This window comes from Pecten maximus, chromosome 6, assembly GCF_902652985.1.
Source record: "Pecten maximus chromosome 6, xPecMax1.1, whole genome shotgun sequence".
In the NCBI taxonomy this organism is placed as follows: domain Eukaryota; kingdom Metazoa; phylum Mollusca; class Bivalvia; order Pectinida; family Pectinidae; genus Pecten; species Pecten maximus.
Window position 1 is genome coordinate 46,849,708 of NC_047020.1, and position 24,177 is coordinate 46,873,884.

Here is a 24,177-nt window from a genome sequence, read left to right on the forward strand (position 1 = left end):
CTATAGCCCTCCCTATACTGAGTATGATCAGTGATTACTATAACCCTCCCTATACTGAGTATGACCAGTGATTACTATAGCCCTCCCTATACTGAGTATGACCAGTGATTACTATAGCCTTCCCTATACTGAGTATGACCAGTGATTACTATAACCCTCCCTATACTGAGTATGACCACAGTGATTACTATAGCCCTCCCTATACTGAGTATGACCAGTGATTACTATAACCCTCCCTATACTGAGTATGACCAGTGATTACTATAGCCCTCCCTATACTGAGTATGACCAGTGATTACTATAGCCCTCCCTATACTGAGTATGACCACGTTGATTACTATAGCCCTCCCTATACTGAGTATGACCAGTGATTACTATAGCCCTCCCTATACTGAGTATGACCAGTGATTACTATAGCCCTCCCTCTATTGAGTATGACCACAGTGATTACAATAGCCCTCCCTATACTGAGTATGACCAGTGATTACTATAACCCTCCCTATACTGAGTATGACCACTGATTACTATAACCCTCCCTATACTGAGTATGACCAGTGATTACTATAAACCTCTCTATAATGAGTATGACCAGTGATTACAATAGCCCTCCCTATACTGAGTATGACCAGTGATTACTATAACCCTCCCTATACTGAGTATGACCAGTGATTACTATAACCCTCCCTATACTGAGTATGACCAGTGATTACTATAACCCTCCCTATACTGAGTATGACCAGTGATTACTATAGCCCTCCCTATACTGAGTATGACCAGTGATTACTATAGCCTTCCCTATACTGAGTATGACCAGTGATTACTATAGCCCTCCCTATACTGAGTATGACCACAGTGATTACTATAACCCTCCCTATACTGAGTATGACCAGTGATTACTATAACCCTCCCTATACTGAGTATGACCAGTGATTACTATAACCCTCCCTATACTGAGTATGACCACAGTGATTACTATAACCCTCCCTATACTGAGTATGACCAGTGATTACTATAACCCTCCCTATACTGAGTATGACCAGTGATTACAATAGCCCTCCCTATACTGAGTATGACCAGTGATTACTATAACCCTCCCTATACTGAGTATGACCAGTGATTACTATAGCCGTCCCTATACTGAGTATGACCAGTGATTACTATAGCCCTCCCTATACTGAGTATGACCAGTGATTACTATAAACCTCCCTATACTGAGTATGACCAGTGATTACTATAGCCCTCCCTTTACTGAGTATGACCAGTGATTACTATAGCCCTCCCTATACTGAGTATGACCAGTGATTACTATAGCCCTCCCTATACTGAGTATGACCAGTGATTACTATAGCCCTCCGTATACTGAGTATGACCACAGTGATTACTATAGCCCTCCCTATACTGAGTATGACCAGTGATTACTATAGCCCTCCCTATACTGAGTATGACCACAGTGATTACTATAGCCCTCCCTATACTGAGTATGACCAGTGATTACTATAACCCTCCCTATACTGAGTATGACAACCTCTGAGATGACTCCTGACTTGAATTTAATTCATCAGCTTCTTGTTCCTTCATACAACTTGATTGCTCATCCTCCTTATCCTCCTCATCTTCCTCATCCTCTTCATCCTCAACATTACTGTCTGTCTCATCTGTTTAAATTCAAACACAACATTCTTTATCGATTCTGATGATGCTTGTAAGATCATAATCCAGGAGATATTTCAGTTTAGTTAGTGTAATCAGTGTCTGGCCCAAAGTTTAGTAAGTGTTATCAGTGTCTGGCCCAAAGTTTAGTTAGTGTTATCAGTGTCTGGCCCAAAGTTTAGTTAGTGTTATCAGTGTCTGGTCCAAAGTTAAGTTAGTGTTATCAGTGTCTGGTCCAAAGTTTAGTTAGTGTTATCAGTGTCTGGCCCAAAGTTTAGTTAGTGTTATCAGTGTCTGGCCCAAAGTTTAGTTAGTGTTATCAGTGTCTGGCCCAAAGTTTAGTTAGTGTTATCAGTGTCTGGTCCTAAAGTTTAGTTAGTGTTATCAGTGTCTGGCCCAAAGTTTAGTTAGTGTTATCAGTGTCTGGCCCAAAGTTTAGTAAGTGTTATCAGTGTCTGGCCCAAAGTTTAGTTAGTGTTATCAGTGTCTGGCCCAAAGTTTAGTTAGTGTTATCAGTGTCTGGCCCAAAGTTTAGTTAGTGTTATCAGTGTCTGGCCTAAAGTTTAGTTAGTGTTATCAGTGTCTGGCCCAAAGTTTAGTTAGTGTTATCAGTGTCTGGCCCAAAGTTTAGTTAGTGTTATCAGTGTCTGGTCCAAAGTTTAGTTAGTGTTATCAGTGTCTGGCCCAAAGTTTAGTTAGTGTTATCAGTGTCTGGCCCAAAGTTTAGTTAGTGTTATCAGTGTCTGGTCCAAAGTTTAGTTAGTGTTATCAGTGTCTGGCCCAAAGTTTAGTAAGTGTTATCAGGGTCTGGCCCAAAGTTTAGTTAGTGTAAATCAGGGTCTGGTCCCAAAGTTTAGTTAGTGTTATCAGTGTCTGGCCCAAAGTTTAGTAAGTGTTATCAGTGTCTGGCCCAAAGTTTAGTTAGTGTTATCAGTGTCTGGCCCAAAGTTTAGTAAGTGTTATCAGTGTCTGGCCCAAAGTTTAGTAAGTGTTATCAGGGTCTGACCCAAAGTTTAGTAAGTGTTATCAGGGTCTGACCCAAAGTTTAGTTAGTGTTATCAGTGTCTGGCCCAAAGTTTAGTTAGTGTTATCAGTGTCTGGTCTAAAGTTTAGTTAGTGTTATCAGTGTCTGGCCCAAAGTTTAGTTAGTGTTATCAGTGTCTGGCCCAAAGTTTAGTAAGTGTTATCAGTGTCTGGCCCAAAGTTTAGTTAGTGTAATCAGTGTCTGGTCCAAAGTTTAGTTAGTGTTATCAGTGTCTGGCCCAAAGTTTAGTAAGTGTTATCAGTGTCTGGCCCAAAGTTTAGTTAGTGTTATCAGTGTCTGGTCCAAAGTTTAGTAAGTGTTATCAGTGTCTGGCCCAAAGTTTAGTAAGTGTTATCAGGGTCTGACCCAAAGTTTAGTAAGTGTTATCAGGGTCTGACCCAAAGTTTAGTTAGTGTTATCAGTGTCTAGTCCAAAGTTTAGTTAGTGTTATCAGTGTCTGGCCCAAAGTTTAGTTAGTGTAATCAGTGTCTGGCCCAAAGTTTAGTAAGTGTTATCAGTGTCTGGCCCAAAGTTTAGTAAGTGTGATCAGTGTCTGGCCCAAAGTTTAGTTAGTGTTATCAGGGTCTGACCCAAAGTTTAGTAAGTGTTATCAGTGTCTGGTCCAAAGTTTAGTTAGTGTTATCAGTGTCTGGCCCAAAGTTTAGTTAGTGTAATCAGTGTCTGGCCCAAAGTTTAGTTAGTGTGATCAGTGTCTGGCCCAAAGTTTAGTAAGTGTGATCAGTGTCTGGCCCAAAGTTTAGTTAGTGTTATCAGGGTCTGACCCAAAGTTTAGTAAGTGTTATCAGTGTCTGGCCCAAAGTTTAGTAAGTGTGATCAGTGTCTGGCCCAAAGTTTAGTAAGTGTGATCAGTGTCTGGCCCAAAGTTTAGTTAGTGTTATCAGGGTCTGACCCAAAGTTTAGTAAGTGTTATCAGTGTCTGGCCCAAAGTTTAGTAAGTGTTATCAGTGTCTGGCCCAAAGTTTAGTTAGTGTTATCAGGGTCTGACCCAAAGTTTAGTTAGTGTTATCAGTGTCTGGTCCAAAGTTTAGTTAGTGTTATCAGTGTCTGGCCCAAAGTTTAGTTAGAGTAATCAGTGTCTGGCCCAAAGTTTAGTAAGTGTTATCAGGGTCTGACCCAAAGTTTAGTAAGTGTTATCAGTGTCTGGTCCAAAGTTTAGTTAGTGTTATCAGTGTCTGACCCAAAATTTAGTAAGTGTTATCAGTGTCTGGTCCAAAGTTTAGTTAGTGTTATCAGTGTCTGACCCAAAGTTTAGTAAGTGTTATCAGTGTCTGGCCCAAAGTTTAGTTAGAGTAATCAGTGTCTGGCCCAAAGTTTAGTAAGTGTTATCAGTGTCTGGCCCAAAGTTTAGTTAGTGTTATCAGTGTCTGACCCAAAGTTTAGTAAGTGTTATCAGTGTCTGGTCCAAAGTTTAGTAAGTGTTATCAGTGTCTGGCCCAAAGTTTAGTAAGTGTTATCAGTGTCTGGCCCAAAGTTTAGTAAGTGTTATCAGGGTCTGACCCAAAGTTTAGTAAGTGTTATCAGTGTCTGGTCCAAAGTTTAGTTAGTGTTATCAGTGTCTGGCCCAAAGTTTAGTTAGTGTTATCAGTGTCTGGTCCAAAGTTTAGTTAGTGTTATCAGTGTCTGGTCCAAAGTTTAGTTAGTGTTATCAGTGTCTGGTCCAAAGTTTAGTTAGTGTTATCAGTGTCTGGCCCAAAGTTTAGTTAGTGTTATCAGTGTCTGGTCCAAAGTTTAGTTAGTGTAATCAGTGTCTGGTCCAAAGTTTAGTTAGTGTAATCAGTGTCTGGTCCAAAGTTTAGTTAGAGTAATCAGTGTCTGGCCCAAAGTTTAGTTAGTGTTATCAGTGTCTGGTCCAAAGTTTAGTTAGTGTTATCAGTGTCTGGTCCAAAGTTTAGTTAGTGTTATCAGTGTCTGGTCCAAAGTTTAGTTAGTGTTATCAGTGTCTGGCCCAAAGTTTAGTTAGTGTTATCAGTGTCTGGCCCAAAGTTTAGTTAGTGTTATCAGTGTCTGGCCCAAAGTTTAGTTAGTGTTATCAGTGTCTGGTCCAAAGTTTAGTTAGTGTTATCAGTGTCTGGCCAAAGTTTAGTTAGTGTTATCAGTGTCTGGCCCAAAGTTTAGTTAGTGTTATCAGTGTCTGGCCCAAAGTTTAGTTAGTGTTATCAGTGTCTGGCCCAAAGTTTAGTTAGTGTTATCAGTGTCTGGCCCAAAGTTTAGTTAGAGTAATCAGTGTCTGGCCCAAAGTTTAGTTAGTGTTATCAGTGTCTGGCCCAAAGTTTAGTTAGTGTTATCAGTGTCTGGCCCAAAGTTTAGTTAGTGTTATCAGTGTCTGGCCCAAAGTTTAGTTAGTGTTATCAGTGTCTGGCCCAAAGTTTAGTAAGTGTTATCAGTGTCTGGCCCAAAGTTTAGTTAGTGTAATCAGTGTCTGGCCCAAAGTTTAGTAAGTGTTATCAGTGTCTGGTCCAAAGTTTAGTAAGTGTTATCAGTGTCTGGCCCAAAGTTTAGTAAGTGTTATCAGTGTCTGGCCCAAAGTTTAGTTAGTGTTATCAGTGTCTGGTCCAAAGTTTAGTAAGTGTTATCAGTGTCTGGCCCAAAGTTTAGTTAGAGTAATCAGTGTCTGGCCCAAAGTTTAGTAAGTGTTATCAGGGTCTGACCCAAAGTTTAGTAAGTGTCATCAGTGTCTGGCCCAAAGTTTAGTTAGTGTTATCAGTGTCTGGTCCAAAGTTAAGTTAGTGTTATCAGTGTCTGAACCAAAGTTTAGTTAGTGTAATCAGTGTCTGGTCCAAAGTTTAGTTAGTGTTATCAGTGTCTGGTCCAAAGTTTAGTTAGTGTTTTCAGTGTCTGGTCCAAAGTTTAGTTAGTGTAATCAGTGTCTGGCCCAAAGTTTAGTAAGTGTTATCAGTGTCTGGCCCAAAGTTTAGTTAGTGTTATCAGTGTCTGGCCCAAATTTAGTTAGTGTAATCAGTGTCTGGCCCAAAGTTTAGTAAGTGTTATCAGTGTCTGGCCCAAAGTTTAGTTAGTGTTATCAGTGTCTGGCCCAAAGTTTAGTTAGTGTTATCAGTGTCTGGTCCAAAGTTTAGTTAGTGTTATCAGTGTCTGGTCCAAAGTTTAGTTAGTGTAATCAGTGTCTGGCCCAAAGTTTAGTTAGTGTTATCAGTGTCTGGCCCAAAGTTTAGTTAGTGTTATCAGTGTCTGGCCCAAAGTTTAGTTAGTGTAATCAGTGTCTGGTCCAAAGTTTAGTTAGTGTAATCAGTGTCTGGTCCAAAGTTTAGTTAGAGTAATCAGTGTCTGGCCCAAAGTTTAGTTAGTGTTATCAGTGTCTGGCCCAAAGTTTAGTTAGTGTTATCAGTGTCTGGTCCAAAGTTTAGTTAGTGTATCAGTGTCTGGTCCAAAGTTTAGTTAGTGTAATCAGTGTCTGGCCCAAAGTTTAGTTAGTGTAATCAGTGTCTGGCCCAAAGTTTAGTTAGTGTTATCAGTGTCTGGTCCAAAGTTTAGTTAGTGTTATCAGTGTCTGGCCCAAAGTTAAGTTAGTGTAATCAGTGTCTGGCCCAAAGTTTAGTTAGAGTAATCAGTGTCTGGTCCAAAGTTAAGTTAGTGTAATCAGTGTCTAGCCCAAAGTTTAGTTAGTGTTATCAGTGTCGTGCCCAAAGTTTAGTTAGTGTTATCAGTGTTTGGCCCAAAGTTTAGTTAGTGTTATCAGTGTCTGGTCCAAAGTTTAGTTAGTGTAATCAGTGTCTGGTCCAAAGTTTAGTTAGTGTTATCAGTGTCTGGCCCAAAGTTTAGTTAGTGTAATCAGTGTCTGGCCCAAAGTTTAGTTAGTGTTATCAGTGTCTGGTCCAAAGTTTAGTTAGTGTTATCAGTGTCTGGCCCAAAGTTAAGTTAGTGTAATCAGTGTCTGGCCCAAAGTTTAGTTAGAGTAATCAGTGTCTGGTCCAAAGTTAAGTTAGTGTAATCAGTGTCTAGCCCAAAGTTTAGTTAGTGTTATCAGTGTCTGGCCCAAAGTTTAGTTAGTGTTATCAGTGTTTGGCCCAAAGTTTAGTTAGTGTAATCAGTGTCTGGCCCAAAGTTTAGTTAGTGTTATCAGTGTCTGGCCCAAAGTTTAGTTAGTGTTATCAGTGTCTAGCCCAAAGTTTAGTAAGTGTTATCAGTGTCTGGCCCAAAGTTTAGTAAGTGTAATCAGTGTCTGGCCCAAAGTTTAGTAAGTGTTATCAGTGTCTGGCCCAAAGTTTAGTTAGTGTTATCAGTGTCTGGCCCAAAGTTTAGTTAGTGTTATCAGTGTCTGGCCCAAAGTTTAGTAAGTGTTATCAGTGTCTGGCCCAAAGTTTAGTTATAGTGTTATCAGTGTCTGGTCTAAAGTTTAGTAAGTGAAACCTGTGCCCAAAGTGACCCATCTGTATACACTGTAAGTATCTATAAAAGGTGACAGAGTACAGATGATGACCCACTCTCCTGTAGAGGCCCTACATCTGTATAATTATCTATAAAGGTGACAGAGTACAGATGGCCCACTCTCCAGTGGAGGCCCTACATCTGTATAATTATCTATAAAGGTGACAGAGTACAGATGATGACCCACTCTCCAGTGGAGGCCCTACATCTGTATAATTATCTATAAAGGTGACAGAGTACAGATGATGACCAACTCTCCAGTGGAGGCCCTACATCTGTATAATTATCTATAAAGGTGACAGAGTACAGATGATGACCCACTCTCCAGTGGAGGCCCTACATCTGTATAATTATCTATAAAGGTGACAGAGTACAGATGATGACCCACTCTCCAGTGGAGGCCCTACATCTGTATAATTATCTATAAAGGTGACAGAGTACAGATGATGACCCACTCTCCAGTGGAGGCCCTACATCTGTATAATTATCTATAAAGGTGACAGAGTACAGATGATGACCCACTCTCCAGTGGAGGCCCTACATCTGTATAATTATCTATAAAGGTGACAGAGTACAGATGATGACCCACTCTCCAGTGGAGGCCCTACATCTGTATAATTATCTATAAAGGTGACAGAGTACAGATGATGACCCACTCTCCAGTGGAGGCCCTACATCTGTATAATTATCTATAAAGGTGACAGAGTACAGATGATGACCCACTCTCCAGTGGAGGCCCTACATCTGTATAATTATCTATAAAGGTGACAGAGTACAGATGATGACCAACTCTCCAGTGGAGGCCCTACATCTGTATAATTATCTATAAAGGAGACAGAGTACAGATGATGACCCACTCTCCAGTGGAGGCCCTACATCTGTATAATTATCTATAAAGGAGACAGAGTACAGATGGCCCACTCTCCAGTGGAGGCCCTACATCTGTATAATATTATCTATAAAGGAGACAGAGTACAGATGATGACCCACTCTCCAGTGGAGGCCCTACATCTGTATAATTATCTATAAAGGTGACAGAGTACAGATGATGACCCACTCTCCTGTAGAGGCCCTACATCTGTATAATTATCTATAAAGGAGACAGAGTACAGATGATGACCAACTCTCCTGTAGAGGCCCTACATCTGTATAATTATCTATAAAGGAGACAGAGTACAGATGATGACCAACTCTCCAGTGGAGGCCCTACATCTGTATAATTATCTATAAAGGTGACAGAGTACAGATGATGACCAACTCTCCAGTGGAGGCCCTACATCTGTATAATTATCTATAAAAGGTGACAGAGTAAAAATACTTCCCTAAAAAAGATTAGTCATGGTAATAAAAAAAGAAAGAAAACAAAGATTCACAACTATCAGGAAATATTGATGACATTAATGTTGAGGTTATTATCTAGATGACATAAATGTTGAGGTTATTATCTAGATGACATTAATGTTGAGGTTATTATCTAGATGACATAAATGTTGAGGTTATTATCTAGATGACATTAATGTTGAGGTTATTATCTGGATGACATCAATGTTGAGGTTATATTCTGGATGACATTAATGTTGAGGTTATTATCTGGATGACATTAATGTTGAGGTTATTATCTGGATGACATCAATGTTGAGGTTATATTCTGGATGACATTAATGTTGAGGTTATTATCTGGATGACATAAATGTTGAGGTTATTATCTGGATGACATCAATGTTGAGGTTATATTCTGGATGACATTAATGTTGAGGTTATTATCTGGATGACATTAATGTTGAGGTTATATTCTGGATGACATTAATGTTGAGGTTATTATCTGGATGACATTAATGTCGAGGTTATTATCTAGATGACATTAATGTTGAGGTTATTATCTAGATGACATTAATGTTGAGGTTATATTCTGGATGACATTAATGTTGAGGTTATTATCTAGATGACATTAATGTTGAGGTTATTATCTGGATGACATTAATGTTGAGGTTATTATCTGGATGACATTAATGTTGAGGTTATTATCTAGATGACATTAATGTTGAGGTTATTATCTGGATGACATTAATGTTGAGGTTATATTCTGGATGACATTAATGTTGAGGTTATTATCTGGATGACATTAATGTTGAGGTTATTATCTAGGATGACATTAATGTTGAGGTTATTATCTGGATGACATTAATGTTGAGGTTATTATCTAGATGACATTAATGTTGAGGTTATTATCTGGATGACATTAATGTTGAGGTTATTATCTAGATGACATTAATGTTGAGGTTATTATCTAGATGACATTAATGTTGAGGTTATTATCTGGATGACATAAATGTTGAGGTTATTATCTGGATGACATAAATGTTGAGGTTATTATCTGGATGACATTAATGTTGAGGTTATTATCTGGATGACATTAATGTTGAGGTTATTATCTGGATGACATTAATGTTGAGGTTATTATCTAGATGACATTAATGTTGAGGTTATTATCTGGATGACATTAATGTTGAGGTTATTATCTGGATGACATAAATGTTGAGGTTATTATCTGGATGACATAATGTTGAGGTTATTATCTGGATGACATAATGTTGAGGTTATTATCTGGATGACATAATGTTGAGGTTATTATCTGGATGACATAATGTTGAGGTTATTATCTGGATGACATTAATGTTGAGGTTATTATCTGGATGACATTAATGTTGAGGTTATTATCTGGATGACATTAATGTTGAGGTTATTATCTGGATGACATAAATGTTGAGGTTATTATCTAGATGACATAAATGTTGAGGTTGTTATCTGGATGACATAAATGTTGAGGTTATTATCTAGATGACATTAATGTTGAGGTTATTATCTGGATGACATTAATGTTGAGGTTATTATCTGGATGACATTAATGTTGAGGTTATATCTGGATGACATTAATGTTGAGGTTATTATCTAGATGACATAAATGTTGAGGTTATATTCTGGATGACATAAATGTTGAGGTTGTTATCTAGATGACATAAATGTTGAGGTTATTATCTAGATGACATAAATGTTGAGGTTATATTCTGGATGACATAAATGTTGAGGTTATTATCTGGATGACATTAATGTTGAGGTTATATTCTGGATGACATTAATGTTGAGGTTATTATCTAGATGACATTAATGTTGAGGTTATATTCTGGATGACATTAATGTTGAGGTTATTATCTGGATGACATTAATGTTGAGGTTATTATCTGGATGACATTAATGTTGAGGTTATTATCTGGATGACATTAATGTTGAGGTTATTATCTAGATGACATTAATGTTGAGGTTATTATCTGGATGACATTAATGTTGAGGTTATTATCTGGATGACATTAATGTTGAGGTTATTATCTAGGATGACATTAATGTTGAGGTTATTATCTGGATGACATTAATGTTGAGGTTATTATCTTGGATGACATTAATGTTGAGGTTATTATCTGGATGACATTAATGTTGAGGTTATTATCTGGATGACATTAATGTTGAGGTTATTATCTAGATGACATTAATGTTGAGGTTATTATCTAGATGACATTAATGTTGAGGTTATTATCTGGATGACATTAATGTTGAGGTTATTATCTGGATGACATAAATGTTGAGGTTGTTATCTAGATGACATTAATGTTGAGGTTATTATCTAGATGACATTAATGTTGAGGTTATTATCTGGATGACATAAATGTTAAATTGAGGTTATTATCTAGATGACATTAATGTTGAGGTTATTATCTGGATGACATCAATGTTGAGGTTATTATCTAGATGACATTAATGTTGAGGTTATTATCTGGATGACATTAATGTTGAGGTTATTATCTGGATGACATTAATGTTGAGGTTATTATCTAGATGACATTAATGTTGAGGTTATTATCTAGATGACATAAATGTTGAGGTTATTATCTGGATGACATCAATGTTGAGGTTATTATCTAGATGACATTAATGTTGTTGTTAACTGGATGACATTAATGTTGAGGTTATTATCTGGATGACATTAATGTTGAGGTTATTATCTGGATGACATTAATGTTGAGGTTATTATCTAGATGACATTAATGTTAAGGTTATATTCTGGATGACATTAATGTTGAGTTATTATCTGGATGACATTAATGTCGAGGTTATTATCTAGATGACATTAATGTTGAGGTTATTATCTGGATGACATTAATGTTGAGGTTATTATCTGGATGACATTAATGTTGAGGTTATTATCTAGATGACATTAATGTTGAGGTTATTATCTGGATGACATTAATGTCGAGGTTGTTATCTGGATGACTAGGTAGACTTTTGAGATACTTACACTGGTGAGTTTTATTGTAGACATCCTTCAACAAGGCCACCATCCGTTTTTTACCAACAGGACGCACACCAATCCTCTGTACTTCTCGCTGAACAGAAAAACAAATTGAAATACTTTTAGTTGTTTAATATCTTTAGTGAAGGTCACAGGATGGTGGTGTCAAGCCATTAAATGTGGATTTTAAAGCGCTTCACCAAAGCAGGTTCACAAGAACACAGTAGCATGTCCGACATCACAGTGGCTATGTATACTGTATATGTATGTACATGTGTAGGTTGGTTTTGGTAGATAACATTTTTACAATGATTTCTACCTTGAAATCCCATTTTTTTTATTTGAACTTTGTCTGATTTTCCCTAACTTTTAGTTCACCTGGTCCGAAGTACAGAGGCAAGAAAATGTTAATTTAAATCAAAGTACTGGAAGTACTGTAAACGAACATTATTGTTTAATGCAAAATCAGTAATCTTCTAAGTTTAAAGTTGATAAATTTACTGATATCGGTTTAGGAATTAATTGCAAATAATTTGAAGTGTTTGCAGCTGTTCTGATATGATTGAACACATGCATGTTTCTGTAATATCCTAATTGAAATTGGAAGTTTGTGGATCTATCTTGGATGGATGAAAATAAAATATGTCTTCTTTCTTTCGGGAAGGCATCATCAGTTATAATACAGCCAGGACTCTGTGACCTTATTGATGCCATCTTCCAATATGCACTAAATTTAGGCTAGTTCCATCGTTAGTTTAGCATATTTCAACTTAATATGATGAAACACACATAAAGAATTACTGAAAACCAAAACCAGAGCTGCTAATCAAGGCCTGGATTAGGAATATATCCTATTGAAACTGTACTCAAGCATGTATGGTACTTCAAAACAAAAAACTTGACTCCTTTTGTTCAGGAATCATTTGATGTTAATAAATCTTTATATGAGAAGATATACTTCTGGTATAATTACAGTATTAATTGTAAACAATGTGAGAAAGAATAACAACCATATAAAGACTATCTTCATCAAATAATTCAGCAAACAGGAAAAGAAAACTTCAAGCTTCATTTTCAACTTCAAAGCTGATAAAGGTTACAGTCCATTCGATGGATGACACATTCCCTATTTATTGTCCCTTTCCAATATTGATCATCCAATCATAGTGAACCACACAGTTCAGCAATGTAATTGCACAAATCACATCCTTTATGTGGAGAGAACATTTTTCGGGGTGTACATGTTATAAGATTCAATAACTGTATGCAAATTTGTGAATCATTCCATATTTATATCTTTATATATACCGTACGTGTATATATTTACACATATCAAAATTGGAATGACACAGGAGATTTGCAAGTTTAAGTTCACCTCAGTCATGGGAGGTTTATGTAAAATGTTATACTTAATTAGCAATTAGTAATTTTGAGAATATATTTATGAAGCTCTATTCTGTACTTTCTACCAGTGCTTAGAGAATGGACACAATTATATGTTCTCCAATGTCAAAATTAATCATATGTAAAATATTAGGGGTTTATTTGACCGAAGTATTTTAAATTTTTGTAATCATTCTCCATTAGAGGCCTGATTGCCGTCATAGTTTAATTACCAAAATGGACCTGAAATCAATATTTTTAAAAGAGAATGATCTATGACTTGAATATTTCATAAAAGTAATTTAATACATCGTTTATTAACTTCATTCAGATCTTCAGACACCACATAATTTGTGAAGTCATATATAGAAATATATGAACCATTTTGTTATTGATTTATAGTTCACACAAGTAAGCACTAGATGTAAGCAGTAAGTATATGTACCGCAATCTACTGGCATGACTTTGAGTACAGTAGACTACACTCGCTTTGTGGATATTGACAGGATAACATATATTTACATACTAATTCAATTTTAGAATCTTGTAACAGCATGGCACAAATAGTCATCTGAACATTTGTTGTATATTGAAAAAATATTTAAGGTAAATATTAACTCATTTGCTTGACTTCAATTTTCAGTTTATCAATTCATTGATTACTCCGTGTTTGAAGTATGGTGTAGTGAGAATTTCAAGTCTTGATCATGACTTAATGAAAATTCTAAATTAACAAATTATTAAAATGAATTTGTTTGAAAAATAACACAAGTTCCACAGCAATATTATATAGAGTATCAATCACAATATATCAGAAGTTATAGTCTTTAAAATTTTTACCTAGTAGACGTAGTGCATAGTAAACGTAGCCATGTAACAGCTGATTTTAATCAGATTGACTTAACATGAACTTAACACCGTCTCAGTAGTTCGTCACAATCGAAAATTTGGTCGTGAATTCGGTATTTTGCAAATTATTTCAAAATACTTCCAGGTAAATTAAAAAAAACTCTCGTAAAAATATCGATTTTGGGTCCACTATCGGCCATTTTGGTAATTCAACTCTAACGACAATCAGACCGCGATTCGCAAATAAATAATTAATCTAAAATTCGGTCAAATGAACCTCTAATATTTTATATATGATACAATTAGGCATTGAAGAACATATATTTTGGTCAATCCTCAGAAAATAATGCCAATTTATATTATAATTAAGCCCCATTTTTCTTCGTTTCGGTATTTCCAAGTCCGCTTCACCTGTGGTCAGTTTCAGTAAATATTCTCGTCTTTGCCGAAATAAAAACATGACAACTGCCAACCACACGTATCCAAAAATGTTATTGTTGATATCATCTGAATATTGCCGTAGTTATCTGTCACTTCGATTGTAAACCCCCTGCGAAAGTCATGGAAGAATCGACCAATCAAATTGGTTTAATTTTTGATTTCCGTAATCTTGCAGTTACCTCCCTTACAACAGTAAATACGCTCCAAGTATCGTCTACAACAAGCGATCCCGTGCACATAACAAGATATTATCATTTGCATTTGATTTATTGGTCATTTTCGTCAAAGGAAAATGGTATATGGAAATCGATGACAACGTTAACGCTATGACCAGCCACCCTGACCACAAATGCCACCTAATTGCATATGTACAGTTCTTTCTCGCAAACACGTACAGTAACCTATAGTATGATACAATGTATCGTCTCTTACGCCGTTATTGATATATTTCTTTCTCTAAATTATAGAAATACACACCTAGTTGATAATGATGTAACATTCTAGAATATACATATTACACATTTAAGTAAATCGCGGACATATTTGCAGACCTATGCTATAATGTCAGCCGGTTTGGAATGAACACTGAAGAGCAAAACTTTCTAAACATCCGGAGACGAATGCGCCTGCGCAATAGTTGTTTACATAAATATATTGACCTGGAGTTATTCGCAAAGTTCAGGTTCATTTAGTCTTCACATTTCGCTAGCGTTATGCATTTCTCAAATCGTATGCATCTTGAAAACAACTACTGAATACATTTGAACATTTTCGGTAAAACGACTATATAAAACCAAGATGTTTTTGCAAGTAAATTATTTGAAGCGTAAGGCCATGGGGGCAGCCATATTTCATTGAAACAGACAGTAGATGGCGTATTGGTGAATGTGGTTACCAAATATGGTCATATTTCTCAGTCCAGTTCTTGATTGCAATAACCGAACATTAATGTTCGTTTAAAAAATAGATACAGCAGTGATATGTGTACTGTTGAAATCAAAAGGCCGGCAACTCTGCCACGTGTGAAATGGAGCCCACCTCATTCAATCATCTGAAGAAAACAGATTTATTAAAACTGACACTGTGCATACTATATATATATGGCTGTCATCAAGAAACATTCATCTTTAACCTACCATGTCACTAAATACATAAATTGTTACATCTGAAACATGTTAATCTGTTGAAACATCGGCGATCAGCCAAATATATGCTACATGATTCCAGTAAGTCTATCACCTTAATTAACTTAATTACTGATACAATTCACTGCGTTCGTTGAATTTTAACTGATCAATGCAAAAATTAAGTTGAGCAAAACAAACTTTCTCTCCGTCTAGTAGGCCTACGGTTTGAATCCGTATCACAAATACTCTTAATATCCTGGCAGGTGATGTATTATACGGTTTGAATCCGTATCACAAACACTCTTAATATCCTGGCAGGTGATGTATTAATGCAATAAGAAACAAGGCATCGCAAACGATACAAATCCCGTCGCGTGCTAACACATGAACTCTGACGCAAAATGGGGGGTGGGGTTATTGCAGGACATTGAAATAACATCAGTTGTCATTTGCACTGAACTCTGAAGATTTTCTATAAATAGTAACGGTGACATTGGCCTTGACCTTGGCGCCCTAAAACACGAACTCTTTTGAGGTATTCCCATGCTGGACCCATATATGAAGTTTGGTCAGGATCCGTTCAGAAATGAAGTCGCACGAGTGCTGACAAAGATTTTCTATAAATAGTAACGGTGACATTAACCTTGACCTTGGCACCCTGAAACACGAACTCGTTCGAGGTATTCCCATGCTGGACCCATATATGAAGTTTGGTCAGGATCCGTTCAAAAATGAAGTTGCAAGAGCGCTGACAAAGATTTTCTATAAATAGTAACGCTCACCTTGGCACCCTGAAACACGAACTCGTTCGAGGTATTCCCATGCTGGACCCATATATGAAGTTTGGTCAGGATCCGTTCAGAAATGAAGTTGCAAGAGTGCTGACAAAGATTTTCTATAAATAGTAACGGTGACCTTGACCTTGACCTTCGCACCCTGAAACATGAACTCGTTCGAGGTATTCCCATGCTGGACCCATATATGAAGTTTGGTCAGGATCCGTTCAGAAATGAAGTTGCAAGAGTGCTGACAAAGATTTTCTATAAATAGCAACGGTGACCTTGACCTTGACCTTCGGACCCTGAAACACGAACTTGTTCGAGGTATTCCCATGCTGGACCCATATATGAAGTTTGGTCAGAATCCGTTCAAAAATGAAGTCGCAAGAGCGCTGACAAAAAGTGAACATACGTACGTACGAACGGAATGCTATATCCCCTCCCCGACTTTCGTCGCGAGGGGATAATTAGCAATCTTTAACAATCTAACGAAAATGATTACAGTATCCTTTCAAGGAAAACCCCCAAAAAATGGTTCATTTAAAAGAACAATTATTTTTTATTTGTTAACTGATAAATTTGCCAATTAAATTCCTGACATCATTCAGTGACTTTTTCAAGAGCCTGTTAAAGCCAAATGATATTATTCAATTTCGACTCTGTAATATGTAAGTATTCTAAACTTTTTTTTGTATTGATACTGGTGATAAACTAAAGCTGAAAAAGGTTTTCTCCAGAATCCATTTCTCAAACTCCTTACGAAGTTTGACTATCCTTGAACATTCATAAAACAAATGTACATATGTTTCATTTTCTTCCCTGCAAAATGTACAAAGGGGAGAATCCAATACTTTAATTCTAAATAGAAAAATATTCGTTGGCAAAATTCGATGGATCAGACGATATTGTAGCCACCTTAATTTTGTATATGTTTGTTTAAAGATATTTCTGTGAGTTTTTTCCCACCAGTACTCATCGTCCTCTTCAAGTCCCAAATCCTGGGCCCACTTTACCTTGTAAGAGTTATTAATTGATGAATCATATCTTAAAGTCTAATATTAAATATTAGGCAGGTTTACACAGCAGATATGGGGCCTGCCTGTCATCCAAACACAGTCAATTTAACACACTGCATGGCTTCACTTGAAGCTTTTGGAGATTTATGCTCCTCCTTGCTGACCAGTACAGGTCATGCCAAGGCTAAATAAACTGTATCAAAGGACATCTCATGTCCGCTTGTCAACTGCACACATGTGCAAATATATACTCAAAGCACCTGCTAGTCTTTATGTTCTCTGTCTCTCAGATAAACAAACCTTATCAAAGCAACTTCCCAGTCTGAATGTAATGGGCACAGATAAGACTTGCATGCAGATGTTATCTCGGGGAATCTAATTACCCTTATCACCCAGTCTTGACCAGTCTGGCTCTATCTATGACCTCCCTGACCCTACGGTTATCTATGAAGGGAGGTTTCACTCCTGCATCTAATTTACATATTCTAATTAAACAGCCCCTTACTAACAAGGTAAGGATGTCAAGAGATCCAATCAGAAGACCACGCTCGGTCACATGGCTAATGTCAATTTCTCCTCAGAAATTCTATCCAAATTGCCATTGTTGTTCTAACTGCTGGAACAAACAGTCATACCATCCACCTCCCCACCGCCACCTTTATCTAATTGGTTACTTGTGACTTTATCGGTTTCAACCTTTGGGCCTATGGCAGTAAACTGACACCTGCATGTAATAACATAATAACATGGACTATTAATGATGCCAGACTACTGCTATACACCACAAATCGGTCAATCCAACCCCAGAACCAAGGGTTAGCAGGACTGCATACATCAACTCTATCTGGCCCAGGGTAAGACAGCAAGTCGAACCCCAAGCCTAAGTGATGTAACTCTCAACTCTTGCCGACTCCTGGACACTTGAGCGACCAGGCTATGGTACCCATGAGCTTCAGGTCAGCCATACCTCCAAGTCATGTTCTCAACGGGTTGTTGGCCATAGCTTTTCAGCACCATGCTCTTCAGCATTACGGGGTTCAAATAGCCCACGGCTATACCCCACCCGGTCCAAGGGAGGTAACTGCTAAGGTGATATGCACCCCTTATCTGCAAACTTTTTATATCTTTGAATTAATGTTTTGTATATTATTCTTTTTCCAGGTATGTCTGAGACGATGCTTTCTAAGAAAAATGGAAATGTGGGGTTATTGTTCATATTGATTTTTTCTTTTAACCTTGGAAAAGATTTAATTAATGCCTTTTTTAGACCTTCAAATGATGTGAAAGGGGGCTGAAATCGATAAAATTGACAAAATTTGGGATAGGAATATATTTCTCCATCTTTGTCTATCATATCTTGAACTGTTATTATTCCTTTCTCATACCATTCTTTCCAGTAAACAGTTCTTTTATCAATGGTAAACAGAGAGTTGAACCATAGCGGTTCGGTTAATATATATTTGTCTTGAGGTGGAAATTTTCTTTTTATCTCCGAAAGCACAAGGAAAATTTCCTTCCAAAATAAATTACTTGTTCTTTTTGACATCAGCTTATAAAACTCATCACCTGCATTAGAAAAATGGATTCGACTTCATGATCATGATCCTCCAAAAGGACATGTGCCCATGTACTTGCCGGACTTTTGATAAATCTTCTTATCCAACCGAGTTTTAAAGATTTAAGAAATGACTCTAAATGGAGCATTTCCAATCCCCCCTTCTCTTTACTCTGTATAACTTGTTTTCTTGAAATTCTATCGGTTGAATTACCCCAAAGGTATGAAAAAATTATTTTGTTAAGTCTCGACAGATATTGATTACTTGGAGAAGGTAAGCTCATGAATAAATGGACAAGCTTGGAAATAGCCAATGACTTAATAACTGTTATTCTACCCAATACAGTCAGATATCGTTTAGACCAATTATTGAGGAAAGCTTCTATTTCGTCAATTTTTCGGAGATAATTAAGTTCCATCATATCCTCAAGTTCTGGACTGAAGACAATTCCAAGAACCTTTATTGGACCCTTCGTCCAGTTAAACTTCATTTCGCTGCCAATTGTATCGTCTGATCCTTTCTTTCTACCAATCCACATTGCATTAGTCTTTTCAATATTTGGCCTAAGGCCAGAAAATTTGGCATATTGATTTAGTATCGAAAGAGCTGCCCTAAGCGAGCTGTCATCACCATTCAAAAACAATGTTGCATCATCAGCGAATTGACTTATTTTAAATTCTTTTCCATTTATCTTGATACCTACGACCTCAGGGTTATTTCTTATCATAATTGCCAACACTTCTGCACAAAGTAGAAAAATATAGGGAGAGACCGGGTCCCCTTGTCTACACCCTCTACCTATTTTAAAGAATTCAGAGAAAAAACCGTTCTGTATAACACAAAGTTTAAAATCATAATTCAAAATTTCCATCCACTTAATTAACCCTGGTCCAAAGTTGAAGAATTTTAAGGTTTGATAAATAAATTTCCATGATAAGGAATCAAATGCTTTCTCAAAATCTATAAATAAAGGCCATCCCTGGAATTTTGTTTTTTTCAGTATAACTCATAATATCGTATAACATTCTAGTGTTTTCTCCAATGAATCTGTTTTTCATAAAACCTGTCTGGTTTTCATGGATAAGATGATCAAGAGTTTGTTTTATTCTGTTAGCAATACATCCTGAGAGTATCTTATATGAGGTGTTAAGCAAAGATATGGGCCTCCAGTTCTTTAAAACTTCCCTCGGTTTATTAGCTTTGGGGAGAAGAGTCACAACACCTTGCCTTTGGGTCCAGGACAAAGACTGACTTTGGAAAGCATACTTTACAGAGGAGAAAACAAACTTTCCTAGATCTTTCCAAAAAAATTTGAAGAATTCAGCAGGGAAACCGTCAGGACCAGGACTTTTGTCATTATTCATTCTTTTAAGTGATTGAAGTACCTCATCTATTGAGATGTTTTGTTCTAATTCCTCTCTCATTTCTTCATTTAGTTTTGGTACTTCAGCATTAATAAAAAATTCATCCAAATCTACATCATCTAAGCTATCATCCCTATCCCTATATAGGTCGGAATAAAATTTCTTTATTTCTTGAAGTAAATCTTTCTGGTCAGTTATCTCTGTATTAGAGCTATCTTTTAGTTTTGTTATTGTTTTATTGACATAATGTCTCTTTTCCAAGTTACTAAAGTATTTACTTGGCTTTTCACCGTCCTCTATCCATTTAGCTTTTACTCGAATCATCAATCCTTTCATATATATTCTTTTCTATATAACTCCTGCTCAATTTTTTTCTCTTTTAACATATCAGAAAAAATTTCAGATTCAGGGGATTCTTCAGTTAGTAGTTGAAGAGAATTTATATGCTCTACCAGATAAGTTTGCTTTTTAATTTTATTGCGTTTCACTTCTGCAGAATAGCTTATAGTCATTCCTCTAATTTCTAATAAAAGTGTCTCTAACAATAAATGGTAGTCAATTGTAAATTGTATATCAAGGAAGTCTATTTCCAAAAGCTTACCTCTGTCATAGGGAAAAGCTGCATAACGGCATATAACTGTTTTGATTATTTCCTGCACCTTTTCTTTGTATTTCCAAAGTATTCTAAACTTAATTGATCAAACATAATCAAAAGTATAGATACGTTCGCTGTCCTCTCCAAATATGGACACCAAACTGAACTTGACCCTTAAACCACCGGACGGACACTTTAATCCTTAAATAAACATTGAGCTCCCTCGAGGTCTGAGGGGTGGGACCAAATCGGGAAATTTAATCCTTAAATAAACACTGAGCTCCCTGGAGGTCTGAGGGCTCGGACCAAATGGCCCAATGGGCTGATATTGTTCACCTGGCATTAATCCCAGACATGGGTTTAAGGTGAAACATTTTTGTTAAGTATTATGAGTTTGTTTTGTACAGTACAAGTCAATGCCCTTACGATATGGTATTTATGAGCTCAATTGGTAGATTTTGATTCATGAATAAATATTCATCATCATTCATCAGATATCTCTTATGAATTATTCATGAATAATTTACAAATTCATTAAGTCATGATTGTTCATGATTTCTGTGATATTAGTTATTCATGACCTTTTATGCACAGCTGATATAATCAAGATTAACAAGGATGGATAGTATTGCAACAGCAATACAAAGTCCCCTGCCTGATACTGATCATGTATACCAAGTTTCGTTAAAATCGGAGTAGTACTTTAGGAGGAGATGTCCGGACAAGCCTCAACCAATGAGGAGCCGGCAGCCATTTTGAAAAATGGTTTTTGGGAAAAAAAATAATAAAGGATACACAACTACATCTTATACTGATAATGTATACCAAGTTTCGTTAAAATCAGAGTTGTACTTTAGGAGGAGTTGTCCGGACAAGCCTCAACCAATGAGAAGCCGGCGGCCATTTTGAAAAATGTTTTTTCAAAAAAAAAAATGTGGGATGCACAACTACATGTTATACTGATAAGGCATACCAAGTTTCATTAAAATCGGAGTAGTACTTTAAGAGGAGTTGTCCGGACAAGCCTCAACCAATGAGAAGCCGGCGGCCATTTTGAAAAATGTTTTTTCGAAAAAAAAAATGTGGGATGCACAACTACATGTTATACTGATAAGGCATACCAAGTTTCATTAAAATCGGAGTAGTACTTTAGGAGGAGTTGTCCGGACAAGCCTCAACCAATGAGAAGCCGGCGGCCATTTTGAAAAATGGTTTTTCGAAAAAAAAATGTGGGATGCACAATAATATGTTATACTGATAAGGCATACCAAATTTCATTAAAATCGGAGTAGTACTTTAGGAGGAGTTGTCCGGACAAGCCTCAACCAATGAGAAGCCAGCAGCCATTTTGAAAAATGGTTTTTCGGAAAAAAAAATGTGGGATGCACAATAATATGTTATACTGATCATGTATACCAAGTTTCGTTAAAATCGGAGTAGTACTTTAGAAGGAGTTGTCCGGACAACTGTTGCGTGACAGACAGACAGACGGACGGACGGACAGACGGACGGAGGGTAAACCTAAAGTCCCCCTGTTTTTCAAACAGCATGGGACTAATAAAAACTAAGATTAGGTATAGCAAGAACAGTTGATGATGAAGAATTTTGAAGAATTTTAAAGAATTTTAATGACTTTGAAATATATGTCTCATCCGTTATTGTATATACTCAGTAGAAAAATAGAGGTTACACTGTTGACCATGTGGCCATCTTGGATTCTGGACCAACCAGAAAAATAAGAGCACTTGGTCACTTTGGGTCAGATGACCTAACCATTTAAGAACATTGATGAATCTTATGAACACTCATCTATTCATGATTTATTTTCATGAATTAATCATAATAGTTTTCCAGGGGTGATAGTTGATTGCTGTGTATTTTATTTTCATTGTCTTTTGGTTATTAAGAAGTTGTTATAGATTTTAAACACCTTTGACTTCTGTAACCTAGAAAGCACAGTCATTAATTTGAATATCAACGCCCAAGGTTGGCAGCCATTCATCTCAGCGTATCACTGGCAATGTCATCACTCTAAGCCTTTCCAATTTCCAGATTATTTTTTTAATGGTTTTAAACAAATTTGACATCTGTGACACTGGATATAAGTCAAGGTCATTCATCTGAACAAATCAGGTAGCCATTTATCATGCCCAAGATATGGTCACAGGGCCTCCTACTTACTGAGAAGACATTGTTTGCAGATTTTTATATATTTCAATAAGTGCACCCATCTTCTTTTACTTTTCCTGAGATATAAGCAACAGTTGATTCCAAAGATTTGGTCATCACCCAGGTTGGCGATGACTCCTTGAGGTAGCTGTGCAAGGTACAGCACACAATAAGTCATAAAGACAGTGATACTGAAATAGGCCCCGGGGAATTATCAAAGTACAGCACACAATAAGTCATAAAGACAGTGATACTGAAATAGGCCCCGGGGAATTATCAAAGTACAGCACACAATAAGTCATAAAGACTGATATACTGAAATAGGCCCCGGGGAATTATCAAAGTACAGCACACAATAAGTCATAAAGACTGATATACTGAAATAGGCCCCGGGGAACTATCAAAGTACAGCACACAATAAGTCATAGAGACAGTGATACTGAAATAGGCCCCAGGGAACTATCAAAGTACAGCACACAATAAGTCATAAAGACAGTGATACTGAAATAGGCCCCGGGGAACTATCAAAGTACAGCACACAATAAGTCATAGAGACAGTGATACTGAAATAGGCCCCTGGGAACTATCAAAGTACAGCACACAATAAGTTATAAAGACTGATATACTGAAATAGGCCCCGGGGAACTATCAAAGTACAGCACACAATAAGTCATAAAGACTGATATACTGAAATAGGCCCCGGGGAACTATCAAAGTACAGCACACAATAAGTCATAAAGACAGTGATACTGAAATAGGCCCCAGGGAACTATCAAAGTACAGCACACAATAAGTCATAAAGACAGTGATACTGAAATAGGCCCCGGAGAATTATCAAAATACAGCACTAAATGAGTCATAAAGACAGTGATACTAAAATAGGCCCCGGGGAACTATCAAAGTACAGCACACAATAAGTCATAAAGACTGATATACTGAAAAAGGCCCCGGGGAACTATCAAAATACAGCACACAATAAGTCATAGAGACAGTGATACTGAAATAGGCCCCGGGGAACTATCAAAGTACAGCACACAATAAGTTATAAAGACTGATATACTGAAATAGGCCCCGGGGAACTATCAAAGTACAGCACACAATAAGTCATAGAGACTGATATACTGAAATAGGCCCCGGGGAACTATCAAAATACAGCACACAATAAGTCATAGAGACAGTGATACTGAAATAGGCCCGGGGAACTATCAAAGTACAGCACACAATAAGTCATAAAGACTGATATACTGAAAAAGGCCCCGGGGAACTATCAAAATACAGCACACAATAAGTCATAGAGACAGTGATACTGAAATAGGCCCCGGGGAACTATCAAAGTACAGCACACAATAAGTCATAGAGACAGTGATACTGAAATAGGCCCCGGGGAACTATCAAAATACAGCACACAATAAGTCATAAAGACTGATATACTGAAATAGGCCCCGGGGAACTATCAAAGTACAGCACACAATAAGTCA

At 36.9% G+C, this 24,177-nt stretch overlaps 1 protein-coding gene across 1 annotated transcript in view; it reads right to left on the reverse strand.

Moving 5' to 3' along the window:
- The window catches only part of LOC117329918, a 141,071-nt gene that overhangs the window by 22,687 nt on the left and 94,207 nt on the right, over positions 1-24,177 (reverse strand). The window contains exons 18-19 of the mRNA XM_033888151.1: positions 11,427-11,514; positions 1,526-1,655 (exon numbers count right to left, since the gene is read on the reverse strand). Coding sequence (XP_033744042.1) covers positions 1,526-1,655; positions 11,427-11,514 — 218 coding nt within the window. The remainder of the gene's footprint in view (positions 1-1,525; positions 1,656-11,426; positions 11,515-24,177) is intronic.